The sequence below is a fragment of the Salvelinus sp. IW2-2015 genome, linkage group LG36, assembly GCF_002910315.2.
Source record: "Salvelinus sp. IW2-2015 linkage group LG36, ASM291031v2, whole genome shotgun sequence".
NCBI classification, from domain to species: Eukaryota; Metazoa; Chordata; class Actinopteri; order Salmoniformes; family Salmonidae; genus Salvelinus; species Salvelinus sp. IW2-2015.
The window spans coordinates 18,057,314-18,079,104 of NC_036875.1; the positions used below are offsets into that span (position 1 = coordinate 18,057,314).

Consider the following 21,791-nt stretch of genomic DNA (forward strand, 5'->3'; position numbering starts at 1 on the left):
ATCTATCACTCCAGTGTTTAATTGCTACATTGTCATTACTTCGCCACTATGGCCTATTTATTGCCTTACCTCCCTAATCTTACCTCATTTGCACACACTGTATATAGATTTTTTCTATTGTGTTATTGACTGTACGTTTGTTAATTCCATGTGTAACTCTGTGTTGTTGTTTGTGTCGCACTGCTTTGCTTTATCTTGGCCAGGTCGCAGTTGTAAATGAGAACTTGTTCTCAACTGGCCTACCTGGTTAAAAAATAAATAAAAATAGACTGTTCTCTCTGCTACCGCACGGCAAGCGGTACCGGAGCGCCAAGTCTCGGTTCAAGAGGCTTCTAAACAGCTTCTACCTGCAACCCATAAGACTACTGAACATCTAATCAAATGGATACCCAGACTATTTGCACTGCCCCCCTTTTACACTGCTGCTCCTCTCTGTTATTATCTATACATAAATCACTTTAATAACTCTACTCACATGTATATATTACCTCAATTACCTCGACTAACCGGTGCCCCTGCACATTGACTCTGTACCGGTACCCCCTGTATATAGCCTCGCTATTGTTATTTTACTGCTGCTCTTAAATTATTTGTTACTTTTATTTATTTTCTTTATTTGGTATTTTTCTTAAAACTGCATTGTTGGTTAAGGGCTTGTAAGTAAGCATTTCACTGTAAGGTCTACACCTGTTGTATTCGCCGCATGTGACAAATGCAATTTGATTTGATTTCCCCCTTACCCTGCCAGGTCAGTACAGATAAGGAGAGGACGAAACACAACAAGAGGCTATTTTCTTACATGGCCTAATGCCTTCTTCAGACCCCTCTCTTGCTCTGCTACTCCCTTTCTATCTCTCTTCACCTCTTCCTTCCTCCCTTCTATCTTCTAGCTCAGTGATATAAGGAAAGAAGATAAGAAAAGGATCAAGGAAGCCATTTCACAGTACTGAGACACATCTCTGCCAGTGAGCCAGCCCAAGTAGGCCACAATCCAAGTCAGTCAGTTGGCAGGGGGTTGAGGAGACCAGCTGGAGCATATGTTGAGGCAGGGCCGGATCACCAAACGGACGAGGTTAGCCCCAGATACCATATGATAGAAAAATGTGTTGATTGCAGGAAATGTAGCTTTAAAACATTTTCTCTGAGCCTCATGGCAAAATTTATAGAATAGCAGTACATTTGTTTTAAAATTGTGTAGAAAATGTCTAGAATAGTGTTATAAAACTGCACATTTTTCTCTCTGCACCATGGCAAAATGTGTTGAAATTCAGGAAGTTAGCTGATTTCCAGACAACAAAAGAGGCCGGTGCCCCGGGCCCCAAATGCGTTAGTCAGGCCCTGTGTTGAGGGGATCAGGTTAATCAGAGGTAATAGGCTGTGTGGCAGAGCTTGGCTGTGGAAGATTTTCATAATAGCAAGCCACAGACAGGGAGGAAGGGAAGCAGCAGGAGTTGGGAAGAAGAAATCATTGGCCGTGTTCCCTTAATCAGTCGTTGCATGCATCAACCAATGATTGCATGCCATGTCATTGACTGTGCAGTTGCGCACCAGATTGCTATACCATATGATGTGGTTAGCTGATGCGTAAAATACCTATCCAGGCATTGTAAGATTTGGCATGCATCAGCAACATCTGAGCAGGAGAAAGCAAACCTTGTCTGTCTCACAGGTCAATCCTCCAGACCAGGCATTTAGCCTACCTCTTTTTGGGAATGTCAACAACCTTATTTGACCTGGCAGTGAACTCAGTGTTTTAAAAAAAGTTCAAAAAGGGCAAAAAAATGGGAAATTGTGTACCGGTATGTGTGTAGATATTCATATTTTCTGAGGAGTGCAATATCACTCTTTGTTCTACTTTATGTTCTTTTTAGTACTACATTGATATTGATTACGATATTGTTGGGTTTAGTGCTTGCAAGTAAGGCATTTCACTGTACTTTTGTACATGACATTTAAACTTGAAAATGAGTATAATTACGGAGGTGAAAAGGAATTAAATCGTGAAGTTACGTGATGAGACATCCCTGGATGCGTCCTGCTCTGTGAATTAGATTGCCCAGCAATGGAAGCTTTATCAAACACAAATATATGTCTGCTAATGATCTGCTGCCATCAGCTGGGCAATCTAATTCACAGCAGCAAAAAAAAAACACGTGCCTACTGTTCCCATCAGCCCCACCGTATACTTCACCGGAAGAAATCGTCGGACTCTTCCTCTTTCCGTCATCGGGGTTTAGGTAGGGGAATGGCGATTTTATTCTCTTCACATAATCCGAGTTAAATCTTGTTTAAAATCCTATCATCCTCTCGAAAATGTCACTAGAACATATATAATAAACACTGCTAAGTATAGTCGTTTTATTATTTAAGAGACAAAATGTGATTATTTCGTTTTAATTCTTGGATGAGTGGTGTGTGTCTATGGGTGTGCAGTGACATGGCCTATCGTTTTGGTGTACTTTACAGTAGTTGGTCTTTAGCCGCTGGTAGCTCGATTTTGTGGTTCGGTGATTTGTTCAGACGTTCTGTATTTATCCACGACCGTAGAGCCGCCGTGCAGTTGCTGTAGAATAGTTCACATAATCGCTTTTACCCAACGTTTATTTTCATGGTTTCTAGTTGGATGAACTTGTATAGCGTAGTGAGTTGGCGTCTGAAGTTTTATAGGTAGCTAACTAGTGTTAGCATACTAGGAAAATCCGCATGTTGGCTGGCTAGTAACCGTACAACTACATGCAAGTATATTGGCCATTTATTATATAAAATGTTCAGTTATCAATTCACCTTTCTTGCAGAACAGGATCACTACTTGATTTCAGAGTTAGTTGGTTAACTAGCTAGGTATATACTGTACATTTCTTCAGTAGCTAACTGCGGCAAGTGGCAGGTATTTGTAGAACAAATGTGTACCTACATAACGTTACACATTCATGTGGCATAACTTGCTATCATGTAGGCTATTGCTAGTATATCTCTTGAACTGTAGAAATCTCTACTTTGATCCTGGCTCTAACAGAATACTCTACTTTTTTGTTTCCAGTCACGATGGGACGTGTTATCAGGGGACAGAGAAAAGGTGCCGGCTCCGTGTTCAAAGCCCACGTGAAGCACAGAAAAGGTGCCGCTAAACTCAGACACATTGACTTCGCAGAACGTCATGGTTACATCAAGGGAATCGTAAAGGTAAGCGCTCTCACAATAGCTTTTGCTGTTAAAATATACGTTTTCTACAAGGTCCAAAGTTGCGTTTGCCGTGCATTTTTAGGTAGTTTATTTTGTGTAACACCATCTGCTTTGGACCTGACCTTTGTCTCTCTCAGGACATTATCCACGACCCTGGCCGTGGTGCTCCCCTGGCCAAGGTGGCTTTCCGTGACCCCTACCGGTTCAAGAAGAGGACTGAGCTGTTCATTGCTGCTGAGGGCATCCACACCGGACAGTTCATCTACTGTGGCAAGAAAGGTAAGGAATGGAGATTGACACACACTTGGCAGCCTACGGGTTAACAACCCGGTGTCTAACACATTTTATGCTATGCTGGTTAGATGGCAGTTGTCATCTCTTTTAGGATCTAATCTCCAAATACAATGTGAATACCTGGTACCTTAATAAATGTTCCCTTCTCAGCTCAGCTGAACATTGGTAATGTTCTGCCCGTGGGCACCATGCCTGAGGGAACCATCATCTGCTGCCTGGAGGAGAAACCTGGCGACAGGGGCAAGCTGGCCAGGGCGTCTGGGAACTACGCCACAGTCATCTCCCACAACCCAGAGACCAAGAAGTCCAGAGTTAAGCTTCCCTCTGGCTCCAAGAAGGTCATTGCTTCTGCTAACAGAGCTGTCGTTGGTAAGAACACAGGATATGACATGTTTGCTATGTGAATGTTAGCTGATGCTTTCAGAAGATGTTTCCTGATTTAATGGGGAGAGGTGGATGTATGACCTACATTTTGATCTTTGCCAGTGATGCTTTGGAAGTCGTTTTGATGTACCTTCTGTAGATCGTTTCTCATAAACTGGGTCCAATGTCAAGTTGACTACCTTCTCTTGGATCCTTGAAATGTAAGGAATCTGCTCTGATTTCCAGCTGCACTGTATGCAGTATTTTGGATCGATTTGATGACTAGTCGTTTGTTTGCGATGTTTGTAGGCAGATGGTTAAGCTAGAGACCAGAAACTTAAGCGGCTACAATTCTGATTTGTTGTTCAGAATACAGGTCTGCTACAAGTCATCGCAGGTGACATGGTTGCTTTCTGAGCATATTGGCTGGGTAGGAATCCTGTCCAACTGCTTAATGGTTCTCTCCTCTGGGCATCAGGTGTGGTTGCCGGAGGTGGACGTATTGACAAGCCCATCCTGAAGGCCGGTCGTGCCTACCACAAGTACAAGGCCAAGAGGAACTCCTGGCCACGTGTCCGTGGTGTGGCCATGAACGTAAGTGGACATTTTATCTTCTGCATATTTATTTTTGGGTAGGTTCAGGTATTTTCATCCATCACTATGTTTAAGAATCTTATGTTCTACCTCAATCTCTGGAAAAATAATTATCTTCTCTGCACCTGATGTTTGTAAATGGCCCTTTGCTGACATGTTTCTTCCCTCTTTCTAGCCTGTTGAACATCCCTTCGGTGGTGGTAACCACCAGCATATTGGAAAACCCTCAACTATCAGGAGGGATGCACCCGCTGGTCGCAAGGTCGGTCTCATTGCTGCCCGTCGTACAGGCAGACTGCGTGGAACAAAGACAGTCACGGAGAAGGAGAACTAACTCCCTTTACAATAAAATGTTCCAAGGAAGCTGACCAATGACTCCTTTTGTAGCGTCAGTGTTTGTAACCATGGAGTTGGAAACGAGGACATTTCGCAGCACTCATCTAGCAGTGAGGGTTATATTTTATAGAAGTGTAGTAGATTTGAGTGCGGTTGATGGGGTCGGATCACCATAATTCGTCTGCTTAATGGCATTTATCCAAAGCACACATTTTGCAAATTGTTTTTCCCAACAATGAATTAAGACTAGTGCAGTTAGACATGGTTAAAATAAGGGGAGCTTACTCATGTAGACCTCGATTGTGGTATCACAAGGTCCGATCTAGTACGCTGCATTTTATAAGCATGAAAGATCCTGCATGTCCTCAAGCTGCCTATAGGTATTGGCCATTTAGTTTTAGGCATGTACTGAGCACCCAGAAAGTAATTTTTCAATGTGCATCAAGTATATATACAAAAGACAGTCAAGATTCCATGTTCTTTATCTGCTACGGGCAATGCTTTTTTATTTTATATTTCTGTGCACAAAACCTCTGAAAGTTCACATCGCGACTAGCTCCAGAATTCAACGTCACACCATGGCCAAAACAAAAGTCGGCAAACTGGGCGCAGAACTCTGTTCAGTCAATATCTCCATTAAAAATAACACGGACAAATGTTCCTCAAATCAAATATTTTTTTGTGTGAAATACAACAAAATAAATTCTATAAAATAAGAGCAAAATATTTAAATATAATACGGTGTGCAGAATATTTTCATTTGCAGGAGTATTTGGTATTTGACAAATCCCCCAAAATACACGTGTTAAACTTACCAATTAAATACAGTATTTACTGATGTTTACGTTTAGCTCAAGTTGCAACATGACTAACCAGCCGATATCTTCTAACCCTACTGTGTTCCCATTCTCCCTGGAGGGAGAGGTCTCCGATGCTGCCGCCCAGTGAGCTCCATGAAAGAATGGTAGCGGTCGTCTTAAGACTAGGCTCTACCATAAAGAGACAGAAGCAAACCACACCGTCTAGTACACATCAGGTAGCCGGCAGAGCAAATCTGTTGCATATGTTTTTAATTTTCTCAATTCCTATAGATAAACTAAACTGATTGCCGAATGTGAAGTTGGAGGATTTTAGCAATTGAAAAGCCACTTATTCTTACATTGGTTCAACAAGGGGTAGATGAGCATTAATAAAGCCTAAAGGAAGTGTCCTCTAGGATTAAGGACGTCAGTTGGTATGATGACATTTTCCCTTGTGCTACGCTATTCTGGTGAGAAGCCATGCTAAATGTTACAGCATATTATCTATAGCTTCCGAAAGGATTGGATTAAATTACCAGAACAAAAATAAAAGGCAATGAGAGTTCCAGAACAATTTTGCATCACTTTTTCACATCAACCAAAACACAGTAAAAGTTCACCCAACCATTCCATGTCTCACACTAAAACCCCAGCACGTGAGTTGATTTGGCATGGGTCAAGAGGTTATGTGTCCTCCTAAAGGTGAATGACCAGTAACTGATGTCAGACCAAATCGCACTGCTGTGCATGGGTGATAAAACAAAGAGTTCTCTTAAGCGTTTTATTTTTTTATCTCCCAACAGCAAACCTGACAAAGTTATGCTATTGCGGGGGATTAATTTTTTGAACAGTCAAAACATGAACATATTATGTACACCTTTCCGTCATGTAGACAAGCGCATCAGCATCGTCAGGCCTGGGTCATTATGTTTATTACAACACTACCCCACTGCTGTCGACAGCAGCCAGGCCCCAGTCTGCAGGGCATAAGAACCCAGGGGAGAGCACCCCCCCCCCAGACAGGCAGCACAGGAGCAGGCTGGAGGGGGAGAGACTCACAGGAGCCTGGGGAGGAGCTGTGAAGCCTGCCCTGCCGTGCCCTTGAGGCCCCAGAGAGAGAGTGTCCCGATCAGGAGGTCGGTCGACGAGAGGAAAGAGAGCAGGACGATGGAGGCACAGCAGAGGGGAGGGCCGGTGTTACTCCTTAGGCGGAGCAGGGGCCACGGAGGGGACCTCCTCAGTGCTCTCCCAGTTGTCTTGTGCTTGTGGGCCTGTGCCGGGCGCAGGGCCTGGGGCAGAGGAAGGGACAGGGCCGGGGCGCTGGGGGTTGTTCATGTGCTGGGCAGCTGGGCCTGTGTACGGCTGCCCGTGGGGGTGGTTGTTCTGCTGGGGAATGAGAAAACAATCCGTTTTTTTGTTAAACTACTGATGTGCGGTGGAACTTGATACAAAATGTCTGCCATAGGTTCTTCAATTGTTGAGAAGTCTCTGTTTACATGGATCCTTAAAAGTCTAAATATCATGCTGCTTCTACAATATAGTGTGGGTGTGTACCTGCTGAAACTGTGTCGTAGTCCCTGGAGACGAATGAGGGTAGAGGGAGATGTCATCTGGAGGGGAGGTGTCCTGATCTTCAGGGGCTTCCTGGTCATCGGGCTCCTGGGAAATGAAGTCAAAGAATAGTTTTATTCCCAATGCATTTTTCTACCTAACACCAACATTCACACACAGCTCAAGTCTATGGACCCAATAGCAGACCAAAGAGTCTCTTAATATGCCTTTGCACTGGATGGGAACGTTGTCCTACTTTAGCCTATTTTAACTGAATGAGATGAAAGCGAGGCACACGCTGTGTAGGAGAGTGTGACAGCCTTGGATGTAATAATATCAACGGACAGAGGTATAAATAGAAAAGAGACTTTGTTATGTGAGTGGGTGTTATTCTCCGCTAGCGAGCTTCTCCAGTGTGGTGGGAGACATGCTTAATGAGCTCATGTTTCCATATAACACCAACGGGACTGGGGCCAGAGCTGTTCTTATAATGTTGATATGGGCTAATTTGCTGGGTCTAATACTAGATGCAAATGCACTGGATCTGAGAAAAACTGAAGGATTTAAACACACTGTTTAAAGTTTGTTCGATCAATGATAGTTCTGTGGCGGTTAGGCCAGTGTTATCTTTAGACTAGCATCTTTGTGCTTGGATCAACTGGCCCTGTGTCTATCTTGATTCGTTCTGCTTATAAAAGACAGACTGACACACTACAACATCCAGCTGAACACATTACAACATGTGACCAGACAAACCAGGGATAGAGAACAGCTTGTGTGTTAGTCTAAGTGGGGTAGATTAGGGTTGATGATATAACAAACTTATTGTACTGGAAATGTGCCTGAAAACATGCACTCAATACTACTACAGACCCCTATTGTAATCCTACAATAACCTGTGGGTAAAGTAGGTGCTGCCTATCGTCAATTAAACTTGTGGTCCAAAGACATGCTTTTTCTAAACTAGTGATTCCATCTGTCCAAATGTATTATGGGTTACAATTCTAACTGTATGCAAGGCAAAGTTTCCGATAAAAACAATCAACATGGGCCCCACTCTCTGTTTGCTGCTCATAGTTGGTGATGGTTCAACATTAGAATTGACCTGTTGGAGTTTGGCTCTATTAATTCTCTACTAGGATACATTTATCTCCAGTCTCTGCCTACGAACCTGGAGTTGGCTGCATTGTCAGTTACTGGATACTCAGAAAGGATTTTTTTGGTTGAATCATTTTCACCATCACTAACTTTCAAAATCACTTTTGGGAGCAGCACGCAAACAGCCGAGCAGACATCTCGTCACTGCCATCTGTTATTGTCCTGCTCCTATACTCCAGACTGTGTATGTGTTGTTACTGCCCAGGCTACTCTCCTCATGTCACTGTGCTAGTGGACAGCAGTAACATCGCACTGTATGGAACATCTAGAGAGAAGTCAGAGTGGAGGAGGAGAAGGGTGCCTGTGGCTGGGGTGGTTATATATGAGGGCTTACAGTGTGCTGCTGTCCTGTCCCTTCCCCTGGCAAAAGCTGCTGTGGCGAGGACGATTTCCGCATGGCAGCGTCTTCTTCAGACACCGCCTCACCGTGCTTCGTTAAGTGACACTAGTTTGAAATGGCATAATTGATATCATTGCATAATATATACAAGTGTCAATAAACGATGCTTTCAGGTGGATTTCTTCGTTTTTTAAAAAAGTTTTAAAGTAGCATATCATTTCTATCATATCGCTATTTATGATAAGGATCAATTAGGCTGAACATAATGTACACCGAGCTTCAGCAAATACAACTTTATAACACAAATAAGTGAAATGACAGAAAAAAGTATTGTAATAATGTTAGCTTACAATATACTATGGGCGTATAAACTGGAAATAAAAGATTACAAAAATACTTAAGAAATCATTTTTCAGCAGATAACAGTTTACTAATCCAAAATAACCTTTGCGCTAACTTGGAACTCTCAACTAGAGCTTTAAAAACATTCAGTTCCAGTAACACTTGAAAATACTTGAGACAGAGAAGAGTGAAAAAACAGATGGTTAGCGTCAACATGTTAACCATACAGCACATGACAAAGAAAATAGTATAGTTTATGTATTGCTGCATATTGAGGTCCCACATAATCAACACTGCTGTTTTACAAATTCATTAACACTATTATTACAACAGGCAAGCTCTGCGTCTCCACATTACATCATTTTAACTCTGTAGGTCAAAACCAACAAGGTCAGAATGATGCATCCTTCAAAAAGACACCACTTTTTTGGAGGGACTTTCCAATACTGACCTTTCTCTACTTCAACTACTACCATTTCGGCCATGCATCCATGTTAGATACTACTGTATTACCTTTGTGTTGTGTGTGTGCATCATTTGGTGTGAGTCTTACCTCCTCAGGGCAGAGTTCACAGGCCTTGGCCAGGGTCATGCGTGCGGAGTGCGAGCGCTCCAGGAAGTATCCGTTGGAGGTCTCGTTGCTCTGGACTGGGGGAGACCAGTTGTTGTAGGTGTACTGAGGGTTCCCTGTGTAGGGCCTCCTTTCCAGCTCGTCACCTAGCCACTCCACTGCCCACGTCCACTTACGCTTCAGATCCCCGTTACTCTGCAGGACAGAGAAACACATACTATTACTAAGAGTGCTTATCAATTACCTTTTTCCTTCCATTGCAATTCTGAATCCTGAAAATATGATTTCATTTTTTTTTTATAAAAAAAATGATCAATGAAGGGTTATTTACAGAATTTTCTCTCTGCCTTAATTCGGCTTCATAAAATGACTCCTAGAATCAGATTAGGGATGGGCATTTGACATTCAATAAATTAATTAAGCCCTAATCTATGGGCAGGGGCGCAGCCATGGGTGGGTCTTGGTGGGCACAGGCCCACCCCACTGGGGAGCCTGGCCCAGCCACTGGGGAGCCAGGTCCAGCCAAACAAAAGAAGATTTCCCCACAAAGGGCTTTATTACAGACAGAAATATTCCTCCGTTTCTGGGCTCCCGAGTGGCACTGAGGTCTAAGGCACTGCATCTCAGTGCAAGAGGCGTCACTGCAGTCCCTTGTTCGAATCCAGGCTGCATCACATCCTGCTGTGATTGGGAGTCCCATAGGGCGGCGCACAATTGGCCCAGCGTCGTCCGGGTTTGGCCAGATAGGCTGTCATTGTAAATAAGAATTTGTTCTTAAATGACTTGCCTAGTTAAATAAAGGATACATTTATTTATTTTTAAATTCATCAGCTGTCCAGGTGGCTGGTCTCAGAYGATCCAGTAGGTGAAGAAGCCAGATGTGGAGGTCCAGGGCTGGCGTGGTTACACGTGGTCTGGGGTTCTGAGGCCGGTTGGAAGTACTGTCAAATTCTCTAAAATGACGTTGGAGGCGGCTTATGGTAGAGAAATATACATTAATTTCTCTGGCAACAGCTCTGGTGGACATTCCTGTAGCAAACATGCCAATTGCACCCTCCCTCAAAACTTGAGATATCTGTGGCATTGTGTTGTGTGACAAAACTGCACATTTTAGAGTGGCCTTTTATTGTCCCCCAGCACAAGGTGCACCTGTGTATTGATCATGCTGTTTAATCAGCTTCTTGACAATCCATCCACCTGACAGGGTTGGTATATCTTGGCAAAGGAGAAATGCTCACTAACAAGGATGTAAAGAAATTTGTGAGAAATAAGCTTTTTGTGTGTATGGAACATTTCTTTGCTTTCATATTTTTGTTTAGTATAGAACACAAGGCCTGTATTTTTAGAACACAAGGCCTGTATTTTTAGAATACAAGTCCCGCAATAAAAATATATAATTGTAATAATCACATTTATCTATAGGTCTATGCCAACAATGCATAATTTGTCTAACCATTACAGATAAATCGTAATTGCTCAATTACCCCATATATACACAGTGTACAAAACATTAGAAACACCTGCTCTTTCCATGACATGGACTGTCCAGGGGAAAGCCATGAGCCCACCTCTTAAAACCACTTCAATAATGAATGTAGATGGGGGGAGGAGACAATTTTAAACCTTGAGACAATTGAGACGTGGATTGTGTATGTGTGCCATTCAGAGGGTGTTTGGGAAAGACAAAATATTTATGTGCTTTTGAACGGGATATGGTAGTAGTTGCCAGGCGCACCGGTTTCAGTGTGTCAAGAACTGCACCGCTGCTGTGTTTTTCACGCTCAACAGTTTCCTGTGTGTATTAATAATGTTCCACCCAAAGGACATCCAGCAAACTTGACAACTGTGGGAAACATTGGAGTCAACGTGGGCCAACATCCCTATGGAATGCTTGACACCTTGTAGTCCATGTCCTGACAAATTGAGGCTGTTCTGAGGGTGAAAGAGGGTGCAACTCAATATTAGGAAGGTGTTCCTAATGTTTTGTACACTCAGTGAATATTCAGTCAATAAATAAGCAAGTGCCATTTAAAGATACACTATGGAGAATTCGCTCCGCCATTTCCTGGTTGTTAAAATTAGAATAGTTAGCCTAATTTGAGTTTGTGAGACAAAACAAGCAAGTATAGTGTATCAAAATGTTTACTTATTAAGTATTCAACCCCTTTGCTATGGCAAATCTAAATATGTTCAAGAGTACAAATTTGCTTAACAAGTCACAATAAGTTGCATGGACTCACTGTGTGCAATAATAGGGTTTAACATTATTTTTTAATGACTACCTCATTTTTGTACCCCATTCATTCAGTGATCTGTAAGGTCCCTCAGTCGAGCAGTGAATTTCAAACACATACTCAACCACAAAGACAAGAGGTTTTCCAATGCCTTACAAAGAAGGGCACCTATTGGTAGATGGGTAAAAAATAAAAAGCAGCCACTGAATATGCCTTTGAGCATGGTAAAGTTATTAACTACACTTTGGATGGTGTATTAATACACCCAGTCACTACAAAGATACAGGCATCCTTCCCAACTCAGTGGTCGTAGAGGAAGGAAACTGCTCATGGATTTCACCATAAGGCCAATGGGGACTTTAAAACAGTTAGAGTTTAATTACTGTGAAATTAGAAAACTGAGGATGGATCAACACCATTGTAGTTACCCCACAACAGTAATCTCATTGACAGAGTGAAAAGAAGGAACCCTGTGCAGAACAAAAATATTCCAAAACATGCATCCTGTTTACAACAAGGCACTAAAGCAATACTGCAAAAAATGTAACTTTTTGTCCTTACAAAGTGTTATGTTTGGGACAAATCCAATAAGATATTACTGAGTACCACTCTCCATATTTTCAAGCATAGCAGTGGCTGCATCATGTTATGGGTATGCTTGTAATCGTTAAGGACTGGGGAGTTTTTCAGAATAAAAAAAGAAATGGAATGGAACTAAGCAGGCAAAATCCTAGAGGAAAACCTCCTTCAGTCTACTTTCCACCAGACACTGGGAGATGAATTCAACTTTCAGCAGGACAATAACCTAAAACACGAGAGCAAATCTACACTGGAGTTGCTTACCAAGAAGACAGTAAATGTTCCTGAGTGGCCAAGTTACAGCTTTGACTTAATCTATGGCATGGCCTGAAAATGGTCAACAACCAATTTGACAGAGCTTGAAGAATTTTATAATAATAATAATAATAAGACAAATGTTGCACAATCCAGGTGTGGAAAGGTTTTAGAGATTTACCCAGAATGACTCATGGCTATAATTGCTGCCAAGGTATTGACTCAGGGGTGTGAATACTTAGGTAAATTAGATATTTCTGTATTTCACTATCAATACATTTGAAAACATTTCTAAAAACATGTTTTCAGTGTCATTATGCAGTATTGTGTATAGATGGGTGAGAATGTCATTTTTTTATTATTTTGAATTCAGGCTGTAACAAAATGTGGAATAAGTCATGGGGTATAAATTACTTCTGAATGCACTATATTAAAACAAAAAAACATGTAATATAACAGAATATTTTTCCAAATGAAAAAAGTTGCCAGTGCAAAGTGATACACATCTCGCATCTGTAACTGTTATTCTCAAACAGTGATCATTTGAAAAGGGGCTCAATTTGGCGAGTATTTTTCTTTCTTCTTCAGGGTTACATATACAGACGTTCAACTTAGTACATTCTGCCCGTTCTTTGGAATTTTCGAAAATGGATGAACAATTCCACATTGAACACTGCATGGTGATCAATTACGGCCGCGACATCGGTTTGGTGAGTAGGCCTATGCTTAATGATTCTGATGAAAATATGCTCTTTGTCTTAATAAACTAATGTTTTTGCATATTTTCAGTGTGGAACCTGTCTATGTTTAGGGGGGGTTATAGCCTAGGCTAACCAATTATATACTAGCAGTTCGCAAAGTAGCCTAAGCGGAAAATAGACGGGACGCAATTATTCCAAAACTGCTGCATGTTATTGGAACACATTTTCCAACTTCAATCAACCAGTCCATTTTGAATTTGTGATAAAGCTGTAGTCATTTGGCAAGGAATGTAGCTTGTGTATCCCATCAGTTAGATATGTTTTTAAAGGCATTTATTTCTGTAAGCCTAACAGGAGCTTGGGTGTGCACTCAGCATGTGTGTGTGTGTGTGTGTGTGTGTGTGTGTGTGTGTGTGTGTGTGTGTGTGTGTGTGTGTGTGTGTGTGTGTGTGTGTGTGTAGGGAGCAGTCGGAACGCAATTGAGTGAATGACACACTGAGGGGAAAGGGACTTTAGGGAGAAAAATTGTGCAATGCTTGGCTTGGTTTCTTTTTTGTTATGCCCGGCAAATGCACAAATGGAACACTAGAGTCAAAGCAAATTAATGTTGTCTTCAAGACAATTTAATTTGCCAATTCGGGCAGCCACAATGCACATTCCACAAAATAGTTTGTGTTTGAAAACATTTAGGTCTTTGGTTAAAGATGGAGCTTTGAAGTCGGTTCGAGTACTAGATTACTCATGCCCATCCCTAATTCAGATGGTAGCATAGTGTAGTTGTGTCTCTTATACCTGTAGTATCTGGTAGGCCACAGAGCAGTTGCTGAAGAGGGCTACCATGCACTTGATACACTGGTAGGCCCGTTTCTGGTAGTGGTTCTTGGAGCGCTGGATGGTATCAAATAGGCCATCCCTGTCATCTGGTATACCCTTCAGCACGTTGTGGATCCTACACAACCAAGCAGGGAGAGAAAAAACAGAACAGGGATGATGATGTTGGCACAACAGAAAATCAACCAGAGACGAAAATCCAACCAGGGAAACCAGCCATTCCTAGAGGGCCACAGGGCGTGACATTTTTTGTCCCAGCCCAGCACTAAGCAGTCGGATGAGTTGAATCAGATGTGTTGACATTAGAGCTGTCAAACAATTAAAATAATTTAAAATCGAGGTAATGGTATTAGTTAATCACGAATTTGGAATTTGCTCAAATTTGGCCCTAGATAAAGATCTATTCTATTTTAAAAGCAGTGCATTGAATTACAGGCAAACTATGCTTTGATTGTAATGGATGGAAACACAAAATTATGTGTTAATAGCATTTTTAACATAAACACCAAAAAAAGTCACTAACATACAATGCTCCCAATGTTTAAGTAGGCCTACTCCCTCTTATCAGACACACACACACACACACACACACACACACACACACACACACACACACACACACACCTTTAAGTACTGTTAAAGCTTCAGGCATTCTAAATGAGTGTAACTATAGGAAAAAATAACTGGCTCTATGGATACAAAAAACAAAGAGATTTTAAACTTGTCCAACAATGTTATGAAAGCCCTGTAACCATCTGTACTGTTCAGATAACTTTACACACATAGGCCTACACTCTCACTCCCACACCCTCACTCCGACTCTCACACACACCCCACTCTTGCATATGCAGCCTACCATTGAAGCATCTCTTTGAGTAGCCTATTCCTTTTCAGTTCTTCCTGTGACATCCAAATTTGTGCATAGCCTAGACAGTGGTCAAGTTATCAGGTTGGTAGCTAGCTACCTAGCTAGGTAACATGACTAGATAGCTAAACAATGTTATCAAACCAAAACATTTTTGTCCTGCGAGTAGGTTAAAAAAGCCTGCGATAGGCACACAAGTCCGCAGCAGAAAGAAAAAACATAGCTCCGGTAATATTGGGCATGATTTTGGCTAGAGCCACACGGTCTTCAGCTATGTAAAGGCGCAACCATTGATTGTAGATGTGTTCCGTGTGGAAACACATGCAACTTAAAAGGTTCCGTTTAGTGAAGAAATGGAGACGTGATTAACGGCGCACATTTTTTTTTACGCCAATTAACATGTCACATGTTAACGCGTTATTAACACATGATCAACTTTGACAGCCCTAGTTCACACTAGGTTGGGACAAAAATCCTGAGTCCACTGAGTGACCCTTTCCAGATCAAAGTGAGGAGCAAAGATATGATGCTGTCCCCCGGGTCTGACCTACCTGTGAGTCTGCCAGGAGTCCTCAATGAGCAGGATCTGCAGCAGCAGGTCCAGGTAAGGCCTCAGCTCGTAGGTGTACGAGTACGCCACCTGGGGGATAACAAAACACACACTATCAATAAGATCTAGCACACATCTTATTAACGGAAATATGTCCAATATGAAGACATAAAGACCAGTTGGAGAAATTGATTGTAAGGAGGAGGAGACTTGGGGCTTCTGAGATGCAATAGTTTCCCACCTCCTTATTGTATGGGACACTTCTAAATGTGACTTTGGAGGCCATGCATTTCAATACTCACCTTTAAAACAAACTTAGGTGAAAAGAGTTCATCTTAAAAAGGAACAGGACAGATAGATCGTTTTTATTGCTAACAGAGGCACGGAATAAGTTAGAAAACAAAATTAAATTGGGGACTGGATGGAATATGGGGGAAAATGCACCATTTTTTTTTTTTTTTTTTAAATCTTCAACATAGAAATGCTAACAAAAATAATTTTCAGAAACTTGTTACGAATGATGGAGTCATCCATGATTCAGCAAACAATATTTTGAAAGAAGAGGCACAGTACTTTAAACATATGTTTTCAGTCTCCTCCAACTCCACTAACTGAAGTTAATTGTAAGGATTTTTTCTATTAATAGTGTAAAATGAACAGCTATACAGAAAGACTCATGTGAAGGCCTAATTATAGATGAGGAACATCTAGATGCAATTAAAGCCTTCATGTCTGGAAAAACTCCAGGGCTGGATTGCATACCAGTTGAGGTGAATTAAATATTTTTCGATGTACTCAAAAGGTCCGTTATTAACATGTTTTAACCACTATTACTGAAACAGGACCCAGATGGTAAATATGAAGATCCAGTCCACCTAAAAAAACTGGAGACTCCTTACACTTCAGTGTTGTGATGCCAAAATCTATGCAAAATGCATGGCGCATAGAATTAAAAAAGGTATTGAAAAATCTGGGAAACCAGGCCTGGTATTCATAGCCGACTTTGAAAAGGCCTTTGACAAAGTACGACTGGAATTTATATATAAATGCCTGGACTATTTTAATTTGGGAGAATCTCTTATACAATGAGTTAACGTTATGTATAGTAACCCCAGGTGTAAAATAGTAAATAATGGTTACTTCTCAGAAAGTATTAAATTGTCAACAGGAGTAAAAACTCTGTCCAGTATCTGTGTTCTTTTGCCCATCTTAATCTTTTATTTTTATTGGCCAGTCTGAGATATGGCTTTTTCTTTGCAACTCTGCCTAGAGGGCCAGCATCCCGGAGTCGCCTCTTCACTGTTGACGTTAAGACTGGTGTTTTGTGGGTACTATTTAATGAAGCTGCCAGTTGAGGACTTGAGGTGTCTGTTTCTCAAACTAGACATTCTAATATACTTGTCCTCTTGCCCGGGGCCTCCCACTCCTCTTTCTATTCTGGTTAGGGCCAGTTTGCGCTGTTCTGTGAAGGGAGTAGTACACAGCGTTGTACGAGATCTTCAGTTTCTTGGCAATTTCTCGCATGGAATAGCCTTCATTTCTCTGAACAAGAATAGACTGACGAGTTTCAGAAGAAAGTCCTTTGTTTCTAGCCATTTTGAGCCTGTAAACGAACCCACAAATACTGATGCTACAGATACTCAAGGCCAGTTTTATTTCTTCTTTAATCAGAACAGTTTTCAGCTGCGCTAACATAATTGCAAAAGGGTTTTCCTTACGCTTAATTAGCCTTTTAAAATGATAAACTTGGATCAGTTAACACAATGTGCCATTGGAACACAGTAGTGATGGTTGCTGATAAATGGGCCTCTGTACGCCTATGTAGATTTTCCATCATTTTTAATTTTTTCCCCCAAATCTGCCATTTCCAGCTACAATAGTAATTTACAACATTAACAATGTCTACACTGTATTTCTGATAAATTTGTTATTTTAAATGGACAAAAAATGTGCTTTTCTTTCAAAAACAAGGACATTTCTACGTGACCCCAAACTTTTGAACGGTAGAGTATATATTTACAAAAAAAAGATATGGGGGATTGGAAATGATGCAGACAATTACAGTGATAGAAGCCACAATCTATCTGCAATATTAAAGCTGACCTACCCCCTAAATAAATATATATTTATATCTGTATAACCTGCCTAGTTTGTGTGGGTGTGTGTGTGTGTGGTCTTGCTCTTCTATCCTCATGGGGACCTGAAATCCCCTAAAGTCCCCACAAGGATAGGAAAACAAGGAAAAGTATCCCTTGTGGGGACTTCACACATCCCCACGAGGACAAAGGCTATTGTAAGCTAAGGGGTTAGGTTTAGGGTTAGGTGTTAAGTATAGGGAAAATAGAATTTAGAATGGAAATAAATTGTAGGTCCCCATGAGGACAGAAAAACAAGTGTGTCCATCTGTGTTTTCACCAGTTTTAACACTTACCTGCCAGAGCAGCTCTGATAGTACAGTGGAGGAGAACTGGGGGTTTTCCCAGCAGCTGAAGCGCAGCAGCTTGACCGTCTCCTCTGAGTTGCTGCAGTCCTCAATGATCTTTTTCACGTAGCTGGTCCTTACGAACAGGATCTCTCCCACCAGCTGCTGCACAGGCATCACCGGGGTGGTCTGGTTGGCATCACCGTACGGGTTAGGGAGAGGGGGGTTACCTGGATGTAGAGAGAAAGAGGGAGAGAGAGAAGGACAATGAATATGACCCAGGTGTTACTGGCTCGTCTTTGTCCGTTGACCATAGGTCACGACCCCTCACCCCTGAGTGAACTCACCATTGATGGAGGACTGCATGCGCGCGGCCACGTCACAGCAGCGCACCAGTTGGGAGACTACGGTGTACAGTTTGCCTAGTTCAGCATACTGGTACTTTATGGGAGGGCCAGGCCCCTCGTCTAGAGCCACCAGCATGAAGGTAGCTGGGACACTCAGCTTCAACAACTGGGTCTTCTCTGCCAGCCCTGGAGAAGGGTGGGAGGGAGGGTATAAGGAAGAGAAGGAGAGCGAGGCAAGAAGAGAAATGAATAGCCAGTGAGCCATACTCTTCCTCAAAGGGTTGAGAGAGCAGGTGTGTATGGCAGTACTGTGTGTGTGTCTTCCTTACCCAGGTTGGCATACATAACGAAGAGGTTGAAGTACTGCTGCAGGTGTCGGCCGTGCTCTGACACCTCTCTCCTGAGCAGGTTCAACACAGTCCTCAACAGGTGGTCACTGAGACTCAGGTTATCACATGCCTGACACAGAGAGAGAGAGCGAGAGAGTGAGATGAGAGAGAGGAGGAAGAGCGAGAGAGCGAGAGAGCGAGCAGAGCGAGACGAGAGAGAGAGAGAGAGAGAGAGAGAGGAGAGAGAGCGAAGAGAGAGAGAGAGAGAGAGAGAGAGAGAGAGAGAGAGAGAGAGAGAAGAGACGAGAGAGAGAGAGCGAGAGAGAGAGAGAGAGAGAGATGAGAAGAGAGAGAGAGAGAGAAGAAGAGAGAGAGAGAGAGAGAGAGAAGAGAGCGAAAGCAAGAGTGAGAGGGGAAGTTAAAACATATTCCACAAGAACAGAGAAAAGTTGCTTTGTATGGGGTAATGCTCAGTATGCATGAAACGGGGGGTAACATTTGATAACAGAAGCCGAAAACAAGAGTTCTTATTGGACAAWTCCAGGTAGAACCTGCTCTGTTTCAAAACGTTTCTCCCGTTTAATGCCTACTGAACACCATCCTGATAGTTTGTGTTTTAGGAATAGGAGAACCAGCCCATTCACCTGTGGTTGGGTGGAGGCTCCGACAGGAGAGGCGGTGGGGGAGGGGCAGGGTCCGTCTTGCAGGGAGAAGTGTGCAATGAAGACGATAAGTTTGGCGAACGCGCCCCGGACCTCGGCACTGGGGCACTCCAGCAGGTACTCAGAGAAGCGGTTGGCGTAGGCAAACAGGAAGTTGTGTGCAAACCAGTAGCGTACATTCTTACTGTGTCTCAGCAGGACGCAAAGCGCATCATACCTGGGGATGGAGAGAGAGATACACACATGTGATTAGAGAAAGGGGAGAGAAGAGAGGGATGTGTCAATGGATGGAGGAAGCAGTGATAGTTTCCGAAGGGGAGAGAATGATGCAAGGGAGAGTGGAGATAAATAGCGAGGAGGAGAAAGGGAAGACTGATAGAAAGGAATAACAAAACATAGAATAATAAAACAAAGATCCTTCACTCTGAACACAGGTCAAAGTTGAAAGGTGAGACAGACAGTACTCACCAGTCACTGGCAGGCCCCCTCACTACTTTCTTGGTGTGGAACCCAGTGCTGAAGAGGAACTTAGCAGCCAGCTGAACACTAATCATAGCCATCTCCTCCGCCTCAGGCAGTAGATGGTCTTGTCCTGATTCAACCAAACAACAAACATCGCTTCAGACTTCAGTCACAAATTAACATTAAAGTTCCTAATGGAACATTTCAATGAAAAAAGGAAAGAAAATTCATGTTTCTTCTCTAAATGCAAATTAGTGAAGGATTAAGTTGGTATTGAATAATATTCAGCAAGAGACTATTCCTGAGCTTCACAGAGCGAGATATTTCAATTTCAAAGTTAATGTGTGAGTCAGTCACTGGAGCCGAATCCGAGAATCTCATCACTGTTCAAATAGCATATGACCTAATTTGCTGCTTACTTCTAAATAAGAGGCTGAAATTGGGGACATTGACGAGAACAGTTGTCCGTTTGCACACATGACACTAAAAAGAAACAAACACATCCTAACAAACCTCCCCCTCTTTCACCCACATACCCACATACATACATACATACATACATACATACATACATACATACATACATACATACATACANACATACATACATACATACATACATACATACATACATACATACATACATACATACATACATACATACATACATACATAATCTGAAGCATTTCATCCCAACCAAGTGCTTTTACACGGATGGCTAACCCTGCAGTAGTCAGTTCATTTCCCTGTGCCTGTCGTGCAACAGACAGACAGACAGACAGCAGTACACTGTGGCCTGGCTGGCTGCATTAATAATGCAGAAGGCAGAGGAAACTGCTGCAGTTTACAGTCAGCCAATGTTACGTTCAGCTCTGCCATCCTACACTCTCCCTCTCCATACAACTCTCTAAGGGGGCGGTGAAGTTGAATACATCTCCAATACAGTGCTACCAGTGGTAAGATTAAAACGAGGGGGTCTTTTTCATCTTTTTAAATATTGAAAGGAATGAAAGTATCTCCTATTAAAGCAAAAGTCATGTCGCTATTACAGTGATAAAAAGCCTTGTTATGGTACTAAGGTGAGAGGTTGGGCCATTCACAGTGCACAAATTAAAAAGGCAAATCACAGTAATATCAATCTCACTTCTTGGGTTGTACACATTAGCAGGGGAAATAACAGGGGAGAACAAAGAAGACAAACAAAACCTCAGACTAGCAGCAACACCCACCCCGAGAAGAACTCTAAAACTCAAAAGGAGGTATTCTGAAGCCTGTGTGTGTGTGTGTGTTCCACTTACCTGGCGGAGGGTTTAAATAGACACTGTTACAGGTCAGAAGTTTCTTAACAAACTGGAAATACTCCAGGCTGTACTGCATACGATTGTGCATGAACTGCACGTTCTGCTTGCGCACACTGCACTCGATTACACCGGGCATCTTGACCTGGTGCGACGGCTTGTTGTTGGACGAGGACGAGATGGTCAGCTCCTGAATGTATTTGACCAGCTCACTGTCCTTGTCCAGTGAGTCCATCCGCTCGTAGAAGAGGATGTATGCGTTCCACCAGCGCTTCTGACGCCGGTACGACATCCTCTTCATCATGTGGTCAAACACCTCGCCCATGTACTCCCCTCCGAAGCACTGGTTCTTCATCTCCTCCTCGTCGTCCATCTTGCACTCCGTCACGTCGCCGTCGTCAAACTTGTACCAGCGGTTCCGCTCGCCGTCTGCCCCACCCACGTTCCTCTGTGTGATGTAGGAGTAGTAGTGTCCGCCGCTGGCCTGGCCTGAGTGGACCAGCACCCCAACCAGGCGGTACTTGGAGCTGCCTGGGGGCTCTGGTTCAGAGGGCTCGTTCTGCTGGATCACCTGAGGGCAGGACACAATAATTGATGTTAAAGTGAACCACTTAATTGGTTCGTTTAAAGGGACAGTTCACTCCAAAGTGAGGTATGAAGACATCTGACACTGATTTTTGGAGTGAATTGTCCCTTTAAATGTGATCCCATCTGAATTCATTGA

The 21,791-nt window shown here is 42.6% G+C and overlaps 2 protein-coding genes across 3 annotated transcripts in view; one reads left to right on the plus strand and one right to left on the minus strand.

Moving 5' to 3' along the window:
• Positions 1-2,147: 2,147 nt before the first annotated feature.
• On the plus strand, positions 2,148-4,802 carry rpl8 (ribosomal protein L8). 2 transcript variants are annotated; one of them, XM_023980991.2, is made up of 6 exons: positions 2,148-2,237; positions 3,041-3,183; positions 3,321-3,462; positions 3,628-3,846; positions 4,319-4,434; positions 4,610-4,802. In XM_023980991.2, the coding sequence occupies exons 2-6, from the start codon at positions 3,046-3,048 to the stop codon at positions 4,766-4,768; spliced, it is 774 nt and encodes a 257-aa protein (XP_023836759.1). In that variant the 5' UTR covers positions 2,148-2,237; positions 3,041-3,045; the 3' UTR covers positions 4,769-4,802. The 2 variants fall into 2 exon arrangements, with proteins under 2 accessions (XP_023836759.1, XP_070293831.1); XM_070437730.1 differs by lacking the exon at positions 2,148-2,237 and adding an exon at positions 2,606-2,735.
• A 445-nt stretch (positions 4,803-5,247) lies between these two features.
• Positions 5,248-21,791, minus strand: part of usp9 (ubiquitin specific peptidase 9) — a 90,362-nt gene continuing 73,818 nt past the window's right edge. Inside the window, 12 exon segments of the mRNA XM_070437729.1 lie at positions 5,248-6,956; positions 7,125-7,229; positions 8,614-8,724; positions 9,515-9,727; positions 14,094-14,250; positions 15,549-15,637; positions 17,979-18,199; positions 18,317-18,502; positions 18,646-18,775; positions 19,290-19,524; positions 19,776-19,899; positions 21,068-21,638. Coding sequence (XP_070293830.1) covers positions 6,768-6,956; positions 7,125-7,229; positions 8,614-8,724; positions 9,515-9,727; positions 14,094-14,250; positions 15,549-15,637; positions 17,979-18,199; positions 18,317-18,502; positions 18,646-18,775; positions 19,290-19,524; positions 19,776-19,899; positions 21,068-21,638 — 2,331 coding nt within the window. The 3' untranslated portion in view covers positions 5,248-6,767.